Source organism: Scardinius erythrophthalmus, assembly GCF_964197995.2.
Source record: "Scardinius erythrophthalmus genome assembly, chromosome: 17".
Lineage (NCBI taxonomy): Eukaryota > Metazoa > Chordata > Actinopteri > Cypriniformes > Leuciscidae > Scardinius > Scardinius erythrophthalmus.
The window spans coordinates 23,876,153-23,895,685 of record NC_138237.1 but is presented as its reverse complement, the minus strand read 5'-3'; the positions used below and the strand labels follow the sequence as shown (position 1 = coordinate 23,895,685).

The 19,533-nt window shown below is 37.4% G+C and overlaps 1 protein-coding gene across 2 annotated transcripts in view; it reads right to left on the bottom strand.

Annotated features, from left to right (window-relative positions):
• The window catches only part of ndst1b (N-deacetylase/N-sulfotransferase (heparan glucosaminyl) 1b), a 95,086-nt gene that overhangs the window by 4,005 nt on the left and 71,548 nt on the right, over positions 1–19,533 (bottom strand). Inside the window, exons 5-15 of one of the 2 annotated variants that reach the window (XM_081390389.1) lie at positions 18,224–18,311; positions 17,854–18,008; positions 16,170–16,355; positions 15,068–15,196; positions 13,895–14,077; positions 11,033–11,129; positions 7,965–8,088; positions 3,847–4,021; positions 1,452–1,622; positions 1,262–1,371; positions 662–764 (exon numbers count right to left, since the gene is read on the bottom strand). In XM_081390389.1, coding sequence (XP_081246515.1) covers positions 662–764; positions 1,262–1,371; positions 1,452–1,622; positions 3,847–4,021; positions 7,965–8,088; positions 11,033–11,129; positions 13,895–14,077; positions 15,068–15,196; positions 16,170–16,355; positions 17,854–18,008; positions 18,224–18,311 — 1,521 coding nt within the window. The remainder of the gene's footprint in view (positions 1–661; positions 765–1,261; positions 1,372–1,451; positions 1,623–3,846; positions 4,022–7,964; positions 8,089–11,032; positions 11,130–13,894; positions 14,078–15,067; positions 15,197–16,169; positions 16,356–17,853; positions 18,009–18,223; positions 18,312–19,533) is intronic. The other variant, XM_081390390.1, reaches the window with a different exon arrangement.

Below are 19,533 nucleotides of genomic sequence, written 5' to 3'. Positions count from 1 at the left end.
TTTATTAATACTTTTATTCAGCAAGGACACAAAAAATTAGTAAAGGCATTTTTAAAGTTACAAAAGATTTCTATTTCAAATAAATGCTGTTTTTTGTAAACCTTTTATCCTGAAAAACGTTATCAAAGGCTTCTCCATAATAATATTAAGCAGCACAACTGTTTTCAACATTGATAATAATAAATGTTTCTTGAGCACCAAATTAGCATATTAGAGTGATTTCTAAAGGACCATGTGACTGAAGACTGGAGAAATGTTGCTGAAAATTCAGCTTCACCATCACAGGAATAAACTACACATTTCAAATATATCAAATAGACAAACAGTTATTTTAAATGGCAATAATATTTTACTATATTTCTGTTTTCATTGTAATTTTGATCAAATACATGTAGCCTTGGTAAACATAAGAGAATTCTTTCAAAAAAATTAAAAGATCTTACCGACCCCAAACTTTTGTACAGTAGTATATTTTTAAAAATCATGCAATTTTTGCTATTGAGATATTAAACAACTAAAGAGATTAGAGTAAAATATGCCAAAACATGTTTGTCACCTGTATGAACAAGCTTCTTTCTCTTTGCAATGTCAATCAAACCCGAAAAAGGCGATTTTTTTTTTTAAACCAAAACAGGAATATGAACTAGAATCATAATCTCACATCAATGTCCATGTCAGGATATCTTCTGCCCTTACTCTTCCCCAGGCATTTGGTCTTCCCTCCATCTAGCAGCTGACACCAGAAGCCCTTCTTCGGGTCGAACCTGCAGCAAGAAAGAAGGGACAAAATGGAGGACAGGCAGCTAAAAACGGCAATGTTTCAACATCAGCCTAATCAGAAAGGAACATAACAGACAGATGGAGCACAGCAAGGCCTCCAGAGAGGCTGCCACAGGACAAACCATCTTTATTGTCCAGTGGGAGATGTGGCTGGCAGATGTTACTGCTTATGAGATTATGTGATACAGCATGAGAAGACAGAGGACAGATAGAGAGAGAAAGAGAGACAAGTGGTAGGGGTGGAGTGAAAAGAAAGAGTGTACATGAGGTGGTAGAGAAGGCTGGGAATTAACAAACGCTCTTGTGATCCTGTCAGACTAATGGGATCCATCAAGATGAGGACACTACTGTGAAACACTTCAAAGCAGCTCCAAACAAAACACTTCAGGTGCTCAATAATGTACAGCATATTAATGACTCTTAATTGTCAATCATAAAAGAGGAATGAGAAACTTGGAGCTTTTGAGGACAAGCTTCTTACGCAAGGATCTTGTGGTAGTTGAGCGTGTTTGTCAGGCCTAGAAACTTCTGGATTTTGTCCATCACTGAAGCTGGTTCTGTCCTCAGCATCTGTCCATCCAGGACCAGGATCTGAGAAGAAAGAAACAGGTTAATGTAATATTCTAAAAAGCACAACGTACTGATGGACATACGTGCATTTAGCAAAATACCTGACTGGGGTGGTAGTGTGTGAGCCAACGCTGAAGGTGTGTGGCGTAAAGTCCGGGCAACAGACATCGGCTCTGCAGGACCCTCAGTTTGATGGGCGCGTCCCGGCCAGCAGTGATGACATCATGGAATGTATATTTCTGAGCCACAGGATCATCATGGGCCCTCTGGTGCTGGAAAACAGCAACAACAGCAATGAATATACAAATTCCTAATATAGTGCTGTGGAAAAGAAAGTACACCCCATGAACGTAAAATCGAATTTATAACTTAAGACCTTTTTTTTTTTTTTGCACAAATAGAATTAATATCATATGTCCATATAGAACAAACCCCAAAAAATCTCAAAATAAATCATGCAGCTCAGAATGATACTGGATTTTGCTGATCTGATGGCAGTGTTTAATGAAAGACAAAAACAGATTATTGTGCCAATACTAGCTATATCTATATACTGAATGTGTTAATGTTCTTAGTCTTTTTCTCCTGTTATGGGCAGGAGAAAGATAAGAAGAGTTGAATTAAATGCCTGATTCAACTTACAGTGTAAAATTTTTATGTTTAAAGCGGGACTTTTAATTATAAACGAGCTGGAAATTCAACTTTACTTTCATCTCGAAATGTCTATGCTTTACTACTTTCAGCTGCTCGTTCAAAAAGGTGAGGGAGATAATATGCACTCTTAAAGGGCACCTATTATGCAAAATTCACTTTTACATGGCGTTTGAACATAAATGTGTGTTGGCAGTGTGTGTACACAACCACCCTATAATGATACAAATACTTTTTTTAAAATCCCTATAAACCATAAGCACTGTCTCAGAACAAGCCATTCTCAGATTCGGGGGCAATGTGACGTACTTTTGCACAAGCCCCTCCCACCACTGTTGATGGACACTGCAGTTTTAGCATAGACCCGCCCTGAGTGAGCTAAACACAGTCCGCCACTGTTTCGACGCCGGAGCATTTGTAGACAAGAATGTCTTCTAAAGTGATTGAGGTGTTTTGTTGTTGGATGTAAGAATGAACATGGCAGTCTTCATTTACTCTTGTTGTTACTCGAGGATGGATCTGTACTGTTCGTGATCCAGCTTACACTCTCCGGATTGACAGGACTAACGTTACTGATCATGGCAGAAATGAAAGTGAGAGCGCGCACTTTATGACAGCTCATCGAGTCATTTTACGGATATAAAGTTTACCAGTTTATTAAGCACCCACTGAAAAGGTATGTATATATTTGTTTACAGTTAGTTGTAACAAGTGTTTTGTGTACTTCGCTGTAACTTATATGTTGATGATAATGAGAGAGAGAATTTATAGATAAGACTTTAATGCGCACTTCTTATACTGTGTTTATTTTAGCTCTTACAGTGATTCTCTGGAGTAAAACTGACGCTTCATCTTTTGTGTGATGTACAATAAACTTCATAAAACATAACTGTAATTAAACTAAACTATACCTGTTCTATGTCCATACAGCATATATTCTCTGGCTCTGTGGGCATTATTGTCCGACTCCGAGTCGAAATGAACACTGCAACTGAGAGTTTCTGTTCTGATATTATCAGGTGACATTGTCCTGGCTCTTAGCGCGAGCTCGTAATGCTCCGCCCCCTGTGCCGGCAGCAGCAGCTCATTTGCATTTAAAGGGATAAACGCTAAAACGGTGCGTTTTTCTGAGCCCCAAAAAGTGACAATTTAAACATGCTGTAAAAAATGATCTGTTGGGTATTTTGAGCTGAAACTTCACATACACACTCTGGGGACATCAGAGACTTATTTTACATCTTGTGAAAAGGAGCATAATAGGTGCCCTTTAAGTACTAACCACCTACACATTACAAAATAAAAAAACATAAAATAATCATTGTCATAACCCATCAACAATAGATCATATAAAATACTGAAATGAACGGTATTCATTGCTTTTTTAAGGACCCTGTATTTTTCATATATTAGGATTTTACCAGTGTTAATAGATAAAAGGCAGTGTAATTTAACAAATGACACTTAATGTAATGTCAATTTTGTTATGATTTCTAGCAACAGATTGCCATCATAACGGCAACTAAGAATAACATCATAATGTGAGGCATCAGTAAAATCGTTGAAGCTGAAGTGGATATTTCAACATGACAATGAATCAAAGCATGCAATCAAATCTGCTTCAAAAACGGCTTATCGTGTCTAACATTACAGGTGGACTTCTGGGAAAAAATGAATAAGCTACACATGTGTAAAATATGGGCTCTGTAGGACCCAGCAGAATGATGCCATTTACAATCAACTCCGAATTAAATATTGTTCCATTTTCTGCAGATCTAATCTACTGTCCAGAGCAGGCATCATGGCCATGGCTAACCCTGGATGACACAGGAACAGTTAGATACAGACCTGATACCAGGAATAGGCTCTGTCAGCTGGGTTGATAAGAATGGTGATGATTTTGGCTTTGGGCAGAAGAGCAGCAGCTCGCCGGGCCGCGACCTCAGAGTCAAAGTAGTTGGCACTTTTCTCGAAGTAGAAATCTGAGCTAGTGTTGGAGGGTAGAGGGAAATACTCCATGTACCTATCATTAAAAACAAACAATTAACATTTCATTTCATCCTTCCCTCAGGTCATTTTGACATGAAACTTATATATATATATATATATATTTTTTTTTTTAAAGTGAAGTGTTCATCAGAGGGGTTCAAGACCTTGAACCACGAAAACACACACACACAAATTTGACTGGATTTTAGGAGGTTTATGTGGTTGTAATAAAAAAAAAAGTAACAAATCCTTCCTTCAGGGTCAATTTGATCCCCTTAGGAATTAATGGAATGCGAGTAATGCTTCAGTACACATAGAAAAACCTAAAAAATGCTCAAAATAAAAAAAATTAAAAAATACCCAAAAATATTTTTTAATGTGTATGTGAATGCATACTGAAGAGAGAAACTCACGAACTGATTTAGGACCCAGCGGAACAGCTAATTTGCTCCATTTAGAGCTATAGAGAGCCTAAGTCCCGCCCCTCCGCTTCCGGCTCATGGGACCTTACTTCGGAAAAAATATGTATGGAAGTCAATGGCGAGAGATAACTTATCTTTTTATTCCGTCTGAACTGTGCCCTGAACTACACATATGATGTTTGTCAATTTAAAAGGTAATTATGAAAGTCAAAAAAGTCGCAGTTTGTCATAAAACAGAAGAGTAACGTTTAGTTTTATGTGAAAATCGCTCAATGAACTACATCTCTCGTCTCGCACTATGTACGTCACAAGATCCGTTGCTCGTATGTGTGTATTCTGGCTCATAACACTCAGGCATGACGGCGTAATGTTACGATTATAATGTAAGTCTATAGAAAAAATGACAGACGTTAGCTTCAGTAAAGTTAGCTTCATTCATTGATAGAAAAGGTATGACGTCGCATGTGCGCCTTCTGAGTTTGTAGTCTTTCTAATTACGTATTTTCACAGTCTTATACCTCAGCAGTTTTACATCAAGCTGCGACTTTCTTGACTTTAAAATGTATCTTTTAAATTGACAAACATCATATGTGTAAATCAGGGCACAATTCAAACGAGATCAAAATATTTGTTGTCTCTCGCCATTGACCACCATACAATATTTTTCCGAAATAAGGTCCCATGGTGGTCGACCGGAAGGGGAGGGACTTAGGCTCTCTATAAGGATAGCCTAGAAATCTAGACACACACAAGCGGCAGCAAAATTTATTTTGCAGCCAGGGTAGTCTAGCAACTCTCCGTTGACTTTTGGAGCTGTAAAAACCTAAATTGGGTCAGGCCAATCACATCATGTATAGAGAGTAGGCGGGGCGGGCTTAACATATTGACGACAGAGTTGCGACGGTTCCCTGCTACTTGAAAACAAAGAATGGCTGCTGCTGGCGAACTGTCTTTCGAATCTGCTTTGTCCGCGACTCTGGAGGACTTGGAGTTAAGTTTTTCTTTGAGAAAAGAGCAAAGAACGGCACTTAAGTCATTCTTAAAAAAGGAAGATGTGTTCGTAGTTTTGCCGGCCAGATTCAAAAGTTGAATCTTTCAACTAACGTTAGCTCCGCTGTTTGGAAAACGCTCTGGGGTATGTTTCCCAAAAGCATCGTTGGCCAACTATGGTCGCAAGTTCATCGCAATGTCCATTGAACTCTATTGGTAACGAGGGAACTTGCGACCATAGTTGGCTAACGATGCTTTCGGGAAACGCACCCCTGGTTGGTTGAAGCGCTGTCCTATTGCGTGCCGAGGGAATTTGAAAGACAGCCGTTTATCCCGCCCCTCGGATTGAGCCGTGTCTATGGTGAGTTAACAGACCCAACATCCTGATCTGGCTTGCCAGGCTACTATAAGGCCATCTAGTGGCAAGAATCATGAAAAATATTTTTCCACAAGAGGTCGGCAGAGACACCCAAATTAAGCTAATGTGAGATATTTTAAGCTGATTTGAGCTGGTTATTGCATGTATTGGAGTTATTGAATTTAAGTTGAAAGAATGTGAGGAATGTGCTTAAATTATATTATTTATAGATAAAATCTAGTAATTTAAAGGTACATAAAAATAATAATAAAAAATAAAAATAAAAATAATAATAAAAAAATCCCCCCAAAAAACTGCATTAAAAATTTTTAAAAATTATTGTCAACATTTAAAAAAAAAAAAAAAAAAAAAAAATATTTTTTATAATTTTAGGGCTTCGGGTCATTTTGACCCACAAGGGAAGGATTTGTTACAGAATACAAGGAGAGTATTTAGTAAACACTTCTGAAGGAAACCAGATGGGAGAGACATGTCAGCACCTGTAAAAAAATTGTTTAATTATTGCGGCACCATTGTTTTTCACTGTTTGGTGAAATGAATCTCCCTCTTTATAATCAGCATTGTTTTTGTCTCTTGTTTTTGCGATCAAACCACCACATGAACCATCAACTAGCATCCTTTTTCCACAAACTGATTAAAGAGAAAAAGAAAGGCAAGAAGAAAGAGAAGAGAGAGAGAGAGAGAGAGAGAGAGAGAGAGAGAGAGAGAGAGAGAGAGAGAGAGAGAGAGAGAGAGAGAGAGAGAGAGAGAGAGAGAGAGAGAGAGAGAGAGAGAGAGAGAGAGAGACACTAGATGTACATCAGACACCTGCTTTCTATTAGTTACATTTCAGACTACTGGAAGGAAAAGAAAAAGATGGTAGTCAAGGCAGTGCTGTGTTTTGAAATGACCCATGACACTTTCCTCTCAAGGGAACATTAGCCTTCATGTCTCCTAATACTCTTAACTTCAAAGCATGCCAGACCTTTACAATCGATATACTTCACAGCAGTTTACAAGAGCTATTTACTATTAAGAACCCATGAAAACATGTGGTTGTCTCGCCTGTGTTGACGTACAAGGGGAAGGGAAAACAAGAAGCAAGGGTGCAGCAAAAAAAGAGTCGGTTTAGGGGGAGGGGCCCTTATCATTCTAGAAAGCACTTGACTGGACACAGTTGTGGATATGCCCATGAGTGCAATATGATTCATTATTTAAAATGAATCATTTAGGTCAAACATGTCAAGGCATGTTCACACCAAGAATGGTGGAAAAGCTGGAAAAAAAAAGTATTCTTAAAGTAATTCCATCGATATCGTTCCTTAGGTCTTGTTTACACCTGGTATTAAGATGCGTTTTGGTCGATCAGATCACATGTGGATGAGGTACTTCCAGAGGTAGTCGAAAACGCATTCGACCAGATTGCTTTTGTGTTAACGCTCATGTGGTCGAACAGCCACAAAAGACCGTCTTCTCTCCGCCTACTGACCTAATGTGTAAACATTACAGGGAAGCGCGCTAGCCAGACGAGGTTTAAACTTTGTCGGCAGGAGACCCAAGTTTGGTTTGAAAAACGTACCAATGTTCTCTCACCATTCCTGTTTTCTAACAAACACTCACAGCATTCGTCGTGTCTTGCGGCTGTTAGAGCAGAAACGAAAGCTGCTGCTATCCGTCTGTTTTTCTGTCGTTCCTGGTCGCATTCATATTGCTTAAGCTTATTTTGTTCATTAGATCGAAAGATCTGAAAAAGCCTCCCCTCGAAGAAGTCAGGACACAAGTAGTTGAAAGTGGACAAAAGAGACGGATTAAAACACCAGGTCACATCCGATCAACCAAAACGCATCTTAATACCAGGTGTAGACAGGGCTTCTGTGTCATAATCACTATAGTTGTGGTGTGGACTTCCCTATTCTCATAGAATTAGAATGAATATTAAAACTTTATAGTTATAGTTAGCATTATAGTTATCATCCTTGGTGTGAACAGGCCTTCAATCTCCTAAACATTTACTTAGTCAACTTTTACATGTACACTAGCATATAGACACCCTCATACTTAACACCAGATATGGACTATAAGACACAAAACTCAATTTTTAATTTTATTTCATGGAGCCTTTAAATCATGCATGATCCTGAAGAGACTGCAGCCAACAAAGTTAAAAGTATGGCGGGAACATTTATGCTCAAAATATCACCACATACCAGTCAATGCCTTTGTGGTAGTTTCGGCCGTTGAAGAACTGGATTTCTTCAAAGGTCTCCTTACTGGGGTAGTTACTGGTCAAATCGGAATGCATGCCCAGAAACAGATAGAGAGCGGTAGTTCCTGAACAAACACAAGACAGCAGTGAGTGGATAGGTCTACTGTCACATGATCAGGTTTTACACACACTCATTAAAAGCAAAACATTCTCACATTCACATCAATTTTTTTTATATAATGTTTCACTTAAATTGTTATATTATTGATATATTTTGTAACAATTTTTTTTATTTATTTTTAATAAAAAGAGGTCTTTACTTGTGGTCTCAGACCTTTGGACCTCACTGTGTCTCACTCTGTTATTGAGCTATAGGGGTAATTACATGTTCATATGTAGTATAAACGCAGAGTTAAATTGGGCAAAAGGCAGGAAATGTCTTGTGTAAGATGTGATAATTAAGGTTCACTGAAATTATGCTGTTTACTAAATAGACAAGTCTGAGAAAAAGTAATAACAGTACAAAAAAGAATAATAACTGAACAAATAAAATAAAGTCACTCTAAGGCCCAACCCCCTAATCTAAATTTTATTGAGAGGATTAACACAGCCATTTTACTACCCACTCTAAGAGTGGGCTATTGCTCCCTGAAGACATCTTTAGAAGTTTAATTAGTCAACGCTGTAAAACTCAAATTCACATTTACTGAGGAGCAGCCAGGGTTGCAGTAGAAAAGTTATGAGCCTGTACAGGGTAAAAACCCATATACACACACACACAGATATGTACAGATAGTACATATAATATAATTTAGTAACCCAAAATGAAACATAATGGTTGTTTGTTTATTGAACAAATTATTTAGAACATAATATTCTTTATATAATCTATATTATTTGATCATATCAAATATTGATCATCTTAAAATGGCCAAATATTGAATCACTATCACTGGTAACCTTTTGGCAACCAAAACAATAGTCATTAAAAAAAAAATAAAAAATAAAGTTTTACAATAACAAAAATTAGGGATGTCCCAAGCTGATCTCAAGGATCGGTATCGGCCGATTAAGCATTGTTTTAACTGATCGGTATTGTCAGCTGTTACGCAGGAGTCGTGCAGTAGGTGGCGGTATGCACCGTCATTTAACTATTACTCCAGAGTGCATTCTGGACACAGTCTGGACCCAATCTCACTGCTTTATTATACAGCAAATCTTGACGCTTGAAGCCTGAGCATGCCCGTTGCTTTGTGTGCAATTTTGTGAATGATATTTCAGAAATATTGAGTGCTAACTCTAGAATCGTATCCATGGTAATTTTAGTTTGGATCTATTGGCTTATGTTTTATTGATTACAAAAGAACGCTTGGCGACGGCACCTCCGGGTTCTTCAGGCTGAATTGAGCTGTTTTATACAGTCATGGCCTAATGGTTAGAGAGTCAGACTGGTAACCCATAAGTTTGCAGGTTCAATTCTCAATAACGGCACCTAGTCCCCAATCGCTCCCCGCGCACCACAGCAAAATGGCTGTGTGTGTCCACGGTTTGCAGTGTGTGTGTCCACTACTCGCTACTCCTAATGTGTGTGGACTAAAGTGTATGGGTTATGCAGAGGATAAATTCTAAGTATGGGTTACCATACTTGGCTTTCACATGTCACTTTCACTTCACTTAACTTAACTAAAGAAGCGCTTCATTCATTTGGCTTAATATTCCAAACAGGATCGGTGGATCAGAACAAACGATAATTCACTATATTTCACCAAAACATCAGACAAACACGAACATAAGCGGCTGATTTTACATTTTAAAGCACAATTTTTTTTTTTTTAAACAATATGATTTGTTGTCCAATGCTTCAACTTGCATTACCTAGTGCTAATAAAATGTTTTCATGGCAAACTCATGTTTTCTTTTTTTCCCCTCATAATAAAAAAATTTGGGCCTATATATTAATTCTGTAAGTTATAGCTTTCAAAGCTTACTATTTTATAGTAAATACATGTCAATGGATTAACATGTATATCTGTAACATCAGGTATTAAAAATACAATTATTTATGTATCCACCCCCTCATTGTGTGTTATCTGCTTATGTATGGGATAAAATTAGTTTCAATTATCAGCACTCATTGTATAGCCATATAGACGCATAACTATCAAATAAAAAAATAAATCACTAAGAAGGTGAGTAAAATAACCTTTATTGTGATTAATACTACAGTATTTATCAAGTGATGACTATAATTAACTACAAAAAAGCTAAAAAGGGTATTCAGTAAAGTATATAGTTCTATTTTACAGTGATTCCTGTGGATTATATACGATGAACAGATTAAATTGAGGCTTTTATTCACATAAATGAATAAACTATATAATGAAATAAAGTGAATTCTCATCCCAAGATCCCAAGTTTGTGCTTATCCACAGATTCTGAAATATGAAGCAGCCTAAATGAATGAAGTGCTGGTGCAAAATTACTGAGCCCTGCATGAGAAAATATCGTCTACTATATCAGCCTATAGAAAATACCTCTCCGATGCACTCCAATGCCAGTAAATTTCATGCAGACCTGCTCACTAAAAGTAGCAATGATTTATCTGCTTTATCTGCTGGATAAATTATTAAATGCAATAGCTGAATCTCAAACAGTGGATCATTCATATCAGCAACACATCTCGTCATATCAAAGCATTAAGGCATTATATATATATATATTAAGGCATTAAATTATATAACTTTGTGCAAAGCTGCTTTGAAACGATGTTTATAGTGAAAAGCGCTATACAAATAAATTTGACTTAACTTCACTTGACATACAGTAGGTCTATATTGTAGCCACGAATTAAGAATTCGTTCCCCATTTTTTTATATAAAATATAATTCAGAAAAAAATCCTCCCCATCCCCCCAGCACATCTTCAGTTGCATTAATCCCCCAGTTCTTCTTGTTAGAATAATAAGTATACATTGGATTGATTTTAATAAGAGAACATATCTGGCCAACACAGCTAGATGGTGCAAGTGCACACACACGTGTGGATGTGTAGTGAGCAGAAAACACTCACCAGTCTTCTGAGGTCCGATGATAAGCAGCTTGGGGAAACGGTCACAGGTCTTCTCCTTAGACCAGATGTCTTTATGTCTTTTGTCCTCACAGGGGTCCTGTAACGGTAAGAAATAAGCTGAAGTGAAATAGTACCCATATATCACTGAAATGAGCACCTTCACAATAAAAAACCCTCCAGTGAGTCTGTCGTTGTGCCTCAAAAACCAGCGGGAAATTATGAAGAAACTGGAGAAATTGTTCTCGTTCCAGCTAGCAAGAATATGAAAAACTTGGGAGTTTTACTAAATTACTCATGTAACCTATGTCTGAATATGCATACTTCCCTGCAAAAAAATATTAAGTCAGATTAGTAGGATGTCCAAAAGTTCAGGACATGCTCAGGAAATATAGGAATTAGGATGCAGCCTGAGGGCTTTGACTTGGATTTATCATCAGCCGGAAAAGTGCATTATGGAGGAAAGGCTGTTATCCAGCCAAACTAAAACAAATTAGTCAAGCATGTCAAATATCTTACAACACATCAGCAGAGTCCAATAACAAGCAGATTTTATATTAATTCAGACTTAGCCTTTAAACTCGCCACAACATCATCCCAGAGGTAGCCTCCCAGTTTTATGGGATTCACCAGATAAAAATCAGAGGCATAAACCAACCCCAGTCCAGAGCTTTGAAGCATCTCAAGAGAAAGATGTCCTGCAGCAGACATTTTGAGCCCTTCATCCATCACAGCCGAGGATGCAGGAAACGGTCGTAATAAATTAATAGTTTTAACCCTTGCCTCTAAATTAAAATCTGGCACGAATGCAAGATGGTTAAAAGGTGCACCAAGACTGAAAAACCACTAGCAATCCAACACCTGTCCGTCCTAATGAGGAGATTAACGGCTAGCGCCCCGCACTAATGACCGAAGAGTCTTGCTTGAGTACACGCCAGTGCTAAAAGCAACATTACTTAACACATTTGTGAATTTATTACTAATGTACTCATGGGATCACAGTTTATGATAACAGTAAACGTAAGCTCTGTTCCAAATCCTACCTAGACAGCACTTCAAGCCATTGTAGGCACGATGCGAAGGCTGTTCCAAAATCCCGAAATGCACTGCGACTTCAGTAAGAAACTGGTGGACACGCTAGATGGTGGACTGTGAATGGAATGCAATTTATAAATATACACTACAAGTGTTGCACGATATAGCGGTACTAGAAAGTTATCGCAATACCCTGCTATTAAAACGGTACGATACCACAATTTATTAGACATGCTGGTCATGTGAGTTCAGTTTTTTAAAATAAGTTATAAAACAATACATTTTAAGTTCTGTCATATTATTCAATTACTTTTACTGTTTTTTTTTTGCTGTGGTATTGATTCAGTATCCGTATCGAGGTATTTTAGTCAGGTATCGTATCAAAGTCATAATTTTGGTATCGTGACAACACTATACACTACCATTCAAAAGTTTTTTGAAAGAAATAACTAATTTATTCATAATATTTTGCAATACTATATTTTTATTATATTTATGATCAAATAAATGCAGCCTTGGTGTACATAGGAGACTTCTCAAAAAATATTAAAAAAATCGTAGACCCAAAACTTTTGAACGGTAGTGTACCAATTCATTCAATATATTAAAATGTTTTACTTTTACTCACTGTGTATGCAGAGTACTTTTAGGCTTATTATGAGTATTGTGTTGTTAGTTTAGCAACATGCTAACTTTCTTGGAATCAATTGTAAAGGTCTATTTACACCACACTAACACTAACTATAAAGATAACTATATTAGCGTCCACACCAGCGGACAATATTGTTCTGTTTATTGTAAGCGCGTGCTTGTCTGTCACTTTAAATGCTTAAGCTCATTACAGCAGGATGGATTCTGATTGGCTGTCAATGTTTTTATCGTTCATCTGCTAGATAAAATCGTTCTGAAAGTGATTCCAACGATATCGTTTCTCAGTGCCGTTATCGTTATAGCTGAGGTGTGAACTCTACTATTCTTTAATATTGAGAACTATATCTTTATCGTTATCTTAGTAGTTGTAGTCCTTGGTGTGAATGGGCGTTGAGGAGAGTCTCATGATCTAACCAAAACGAGTCACCTGCCACAAGCAAAATTCCCTGTAGTGCAAGATGTTAATTTGCCACCCTAGTTACTACCTTAGGTGCCCATGTGGGACGTACACAAAGGCAGCTCACTAGATTTTGGACTAGAGCCATGGGCATGCTGTATTAAGTCTAAAATAAAAAACTAAACTCTTTCCAAGTTGTATCTTTCCTCTGCATGTATTAGCAGCTAGCAGATTTCTTGGGAAAACAACTACAGAAGAAAGAAGATTATTCAGAGCAGGGCAAGCTGTGGAACGCTGGAGAGCCGACAGAAAAGATGGGACCTCAACCTTGACAGGAAACGAGAGAGATCAAAAGAGGGATTTAAAGCTTTCAGGCACCCATTTTCTCTTTCTTTAAGGGTGAAACAAAACAACAGAGTTAGAAAGAGTGAGACAAGAAATAAGAAGCTGGATAAATTGAAATGGGGAGAGCGGGTGGAGGGGGGAGATACAAAGAGAAAGACAGATCTTCTGCATTGCCTCCAACTTTCAACTGAATTATAGGAACCAATTTCAAAAATAGCATTCTCTGATTTCCTGGCAGGCTACACGGAAAACCATTTTCACTCTTTGTACATCAGAGTAAATGTGCAGACAGCCATACGAAACCTTTCGCCACATATTACGGCAAAAGCGCTCAATACTCTCAACCTCCGCTGATCCACTCCCACTAAATAAAGTTGTATTTGTTTCCCATAATGATCCCAGGACAGAACAGACCCCCAACAGTGCTCATTTGTTACCTGCCAGATGGGGTCCCTCTCTTCAGGGAAGATTTGGAAATATCTCTGTGCCAGTTGTACAGGTGGGAGGGTCTGCAGTTTCAGGTTGGTCCACATCTGTATGAACTTCACCAAGTTCTTAAAAGTGTACAGGCCAAGACGGTCATTCCCGTAGTTGGACAGGTGGGTCATGAAGATGCTGATCTGGTTCAAAATAAAGGGTAAGAAGTCATGAAGGCCCAATCCACAGATTAATGTCCCATCCTATGAACATTAAAACTACTCTTAATTCAATGGATCTTTTATAGCCTCTTATTGTGCTCCTTTTGAAGGACGATGTTTAAGATTCTCCTATTGAACATCTGACGTGAGGGTGAAAATTACATTGGGACTGACCCCCAAAGGTAGTTAAAATGTTGGGGGAGGGTCTTGTGCTCACCAATGCTGCATTTATTTAAAAAATAAAATAAAAAATACAGTAAAAACAGTAATATTGTAAAATATTAAAATGTTCTATTTACAGAAAATGATTTTTCTATACAGTTTTCTTTTGTAATATATTTTCAAATATAATTTGTGTCTAAGCTGAATTTTCAGCATCATTATTCCAGTATTTAGTGTCACGTGATGTTTCAGAAATCATTCAAATATGCTGATTTGCTGCTCAAACATTTCTTCTCATTATCAATGTTGAAATAAGTTGTGCTGCTTAATATTTTTATGAAAACCATGTTTTTCAGGATTCTTTGATGAATTAAAAGGTTTTAAAAAATGGCATTATTTAAAATAGAAATCTTTTGTAACATTATAAATGTCTTTACTGTCACTTTTGATCAATTTAATGCATCCATGCTGAATAAAAGCATTGATTTCCTTGGGTTGTGAGACATTTTGAGATCTATAGTAGATTGGGAGTGCTATATAAATCAATTGATCTTTCATTTAAAGCACCAATAAATAAAATAATTTTTAAGTTTAATAATGAATATGCGATTCACAATCCTCAATAGAAATAAGGCATATTATGCATATGCAAATGAGATCTGAGAGCTACAGTGAGCAGGAAAGATTTTCAGTGAATACTGACTTTTTAAAGATTTTTCTAATCAACCCCAACAGACCATGCCCCAACAGTCATTGTGTGATTCACGCACTGGATTAAACATGATAAAGAATACAAGTGTCAATACTCACTGGGTTGAGGAGGACAGTGAGGAAAAGCTCTCCTCCATTTATGAGTTTGTCCAGCTCTTTCGAGCCTCCAGGATACTCATTATAGAAGATGGTGTGAGTAAAGAGACCACAGGTCTGCCTGGGTAACACCTAAAAAACAAAGATTTTTATTTCAGTATGTAATCTCTTTATTTTAAATAATCGATTTTCAATTGTATTTATAAAAAAAGCCATATATACACATCTGATGTCAAATTCAATTTCCACATTTGAGAGTCACTTTAGACTGGAATGGAACGGAACTGAATGACTGGATGACCTCAGTGTTGAAAAATGGACGTTCCACCAGAGTTGAATGAGTTGAAGGACGACGAATGACGTGGCCCACACATGATCTTAATATGATTTACACTAAATGTGCTTTTTTAGTCATTCTTCCACCATTCTGAAAGCATTCTTTACATCATACATGTACGATGAGACCGCTGTCTTTGTTTCCTCATGCACGTTTATCGTTCCCTGATATGAACATTGGATAATAACTGTATGTCAGCTTGAGGAAATGTAAGATGTGTGTCTTTAGAAAAAAAAAAAAAAAATAGCTGCAGTTTATGAATCCCAAGATGATTTTTTTTCATCAATGCAATGAAATTCTTACACACACACAGAAACCGCTCTGTCATGATTGAGCAAGCTTTTGTCAACCTCTCTCTCTGTTGTCCCCTAAAGCGATGCACAAATGATAAAAAAATATATAAATATAAATATATATATATATAAAATTGTCAGTTTGCCATTAACCCCCTACTGGGATTGAAAGCTCAGACTGTACACAAAATATCCTGGGGTTTATTGTACTGATTTCAGCCCGAATAAGAATTCAACATACTATCGTTCAACCATATAACTGTCCAGGCTACAGGCTACAGTCTCAAAAATGTTCAATCTGTTTCTATCTACATAAATTTGTGCCTTGGTGCATTGCTAGTGCATATGTTTTGCAACATGTTAGCCCTAGGGATGCAGGTTCAAGTCTGTTATTTCTCAAACCCTTTCTCCCTATTTCTCCCACATTATCATCTTCACTTTATCCATTAAAGGCATAAAAGCTTAGCATTCTTACACTGATGCCACTGTGTGCGAAGCCCCTGCGAAAGCGTGCAGGTTTGAGGTGGGGATACTCCTCTGTACTGGTCACTTTGATGCCCCACACTTTCTTCCAGGCCTCGTACAGCTGCAAATGGATGGGATACACTCCAGAGTGATGGGGAGCCACTGCATAACCCATGTTTGTGGGAATGCCATGCTCCTGTAAGCAACACAGTAATGGTCAAAAATAGTGTACATCAGGATATGCACTAATAATTGTACATAACTTCATCCCAATTTTGATAATTTCATGGTGTTAAATTGTGCTTTGATGCCACATTCTATGAGCATTTGAATGTGATTTGTTAATTTAAAATTAATTACACCTTAACTTTGAAGTTTGTGCATTTTAAAAGTGCTGAGACAGCTACTGCCAACAATATCTTGCTAATCTTTTACAACAAATGAGATAAAAATAGTCACAAACTCCTCCACAGGGCTTGTAGGCAATATTAGCTAAAATGGCATGCTTGGACGCCCATCCATGGATGCACCAAAAAAAAACAAAAAAAACTATATTATCCAGGCACTTTCAATGTACTGTGGGCCATCATGTATTTAAGCCATGCTAATTCTAATCTTGCATATATAGTCAGTCAGTCCATCCAGGATTTCACAATTTTGGGAGCACAGATTTTAACGCGAAAGCAAGCAAACTCCGCAATAAAGTTTGCAATTTTTTGAAAATGTTGCGAATTTTCCACAGAATTTGACTTAAGACATGTCGTGTGACGTCATTACTTGTCATTGCGTATTCAGCCAAAGTGCGATGAATACGAGCCCAGCTAAAATTTCTCATTTACCAACAAACATGTTACTACTCTAACCTTACGGTAATGGCACACTATTGGCACACTATTGACATCTTCCTTTGTATTTTTGTAGTATGTATGTCTGCGTGGAGGTCTTGTCTGTGTGTCCATGTGTATGTATGATATTTATAAGCTATTGGACACCTTAATTTCCTTCGGGATCAATAAAGTATTTCTATCTCTATCTAACATCACTGTTCTGTTAAACTGCAAAAAGACAGATTAACATAAAACTAGGTAAAACAAACAATGGGCACTATAAAATGAAAATTTCAATGTTTTTGATTTTGTGTTAAATTTGAATGAAATGAGACGTAGAGATTGCATTGTTATGAATTGTTATTTTCAGGATTTTCTTTTTATGAAATTTATGTTTACCTTTTTTTATGTCAGAAAAGTAATAAAAATGTGTATTTAATGTTGTCTGTGGTGTACATAGAAAGAGATTAAATAATTTGTATTTAGAAGGTAGTAGTTTTAAAAAAATGCCAATTCAAGTAGTTTTCCACCCCCAAAAAAGAGAAAAAACGCCTCGCAATATATATCGCCAAATTTGCAAATAAGCATTATAAAATGAAAATTGTTTCGCCACATCACAAAAAAAAATTCTGCGAAATCTATGTGTGTATGTATACACACACACACACACTCAAAATATACACAAATTGTAAATATCATCTACAGATATAAAATAAATAAAATCAAAAGTCCTAAAAGGGTTTTATTTAATTAAAAAAAAAAAACAAACAAAAAAAAACAACAACATTAAAATAAATAATATACTGACTTAATATTCAAGAAAAATCTGATCATATCTCTGATTATATCAGCTAGACTAGAGCTTACCTCCGCGAACTTGCGGTTGAGCAGCATTTGTTCAGCCAGCACAGACTGGTTGTGGAAGAGGTGTGGCTGCATGTGACTCCACATGTGGGGAAACCACCAGAACTCTTTACTGTAGGACAGAAGCAGGTCATCTCCAAGATCCTCCTCATCTGTGCCTGGAAAATAATTACACAGACACAAACGGTGAACATCTTGACTCCATTCCAAAAGCTGCCTTATAACACAGCATCCTAACCAGCTCATCAGTGACTGATTAGGAACGCTCTACATGAGCAGCAACTCACACATAAGAGACCTGACTAACACTCACAGATCCCAAAAGAGTATGTTGTTAGCATTTTGCTAAGCGAACAATGTGATATTTACATACCTGCATGGAAGAACTTTCCAGAGAATCCCAAGTTGAAAGTGAAATTGGGCACGTGGGTTCGGAGTTCATTCTGCGTCTCTAGAAGTGCCTTTGAAACATGGAGTTTAGCAATTTAGTAAAAATTGCCTAAACAGCCCTAGGTCAGTAAACACACAAAACACATTCAAAAAGTACAAAGACAGCAGATGAGAACACAAAAGAGATACATAGCTTAACACACGCCAACGCACGTATGCGCACAACCGTAACAGCGCTAGAGGGACAGCACAAGCATGTCTACTGTCTGTTCGTCTCCTCTGTTTGCTTCATTACCCTTCTCAGATTTAGCTCTACATCTGCCTCTCATTTGATTTGTTTACTGTGCTTGTTTTTGACTGCCTGTCTCTCCAGTGTGACTCAATCAAAAGCCTGATTCATATTTAACTGCACAGAGGTCCGCAGACAGACAAGACTTTGATTATGTTTGCTTTCTATCCTTTCCCTCGGCTGAACATCTGCATCGGGGCGCCCCGAAGATGAAAGATTCACAAGAAGGATGCAGAAAACTGCATTTGAAATATTCATGCTTGTGGCGAGTCTTTGGATGCCCTTTGAACAGTGAGTCGTGAAAAAATAATAAAATAAAAAAAGCGAAATGGAAAGAAGAGGAGAGATTTGGAAAAAGTACAGCAGAGGTTGGAGTACTGAAAAAAAGAAAAGAAAAACTGGTTATAGGAAAAGTGCTCTCATACCATGAAAAGTTGGTGAATTATATGGATCTACCAAACCAGTTTCTCCATGTTCTGGTTCTGAGGTGCTTTAGACAGATTAGCATCATATAAACAAGTCTTTCCCCTTCGGAGTCTTCATCCATGTCTTTTTCGTGGATGCTGCTTCTTTTCCTCAATGCATATTTCCCTCAGTTTAAATTAATTCCCTTCTGTACATATTTCATTCTGTCCATTTCCCATTCTTTGACTCACAAATAAGGACGCGGACGGTCGAAGTATACTTTGGGCCTAATGTATGTATTCATGTATTTCTGTACATCACAGAAATATCTCGAAGCATCAAAATAAATATACTTGATCAAAAAGCATAGGACGTAGTGGGCAACAGGGTAGGACTATTCTGTCAATTGGCCCGAAAATCTCTCACATGGGTCCTTATCCATTCTTACTGTTGAACCCTACTTTCGCTCTATGCATATGTCTGGATCCCTGGAAGGTTAAGCAAACAAGGAGTGGGTGAGAGAGAGATAAAGAAAATAGGAGGAGAGCATAATTTTTAAGTGGATATATACTGCATGGATATATGGCCCATAATCCAAG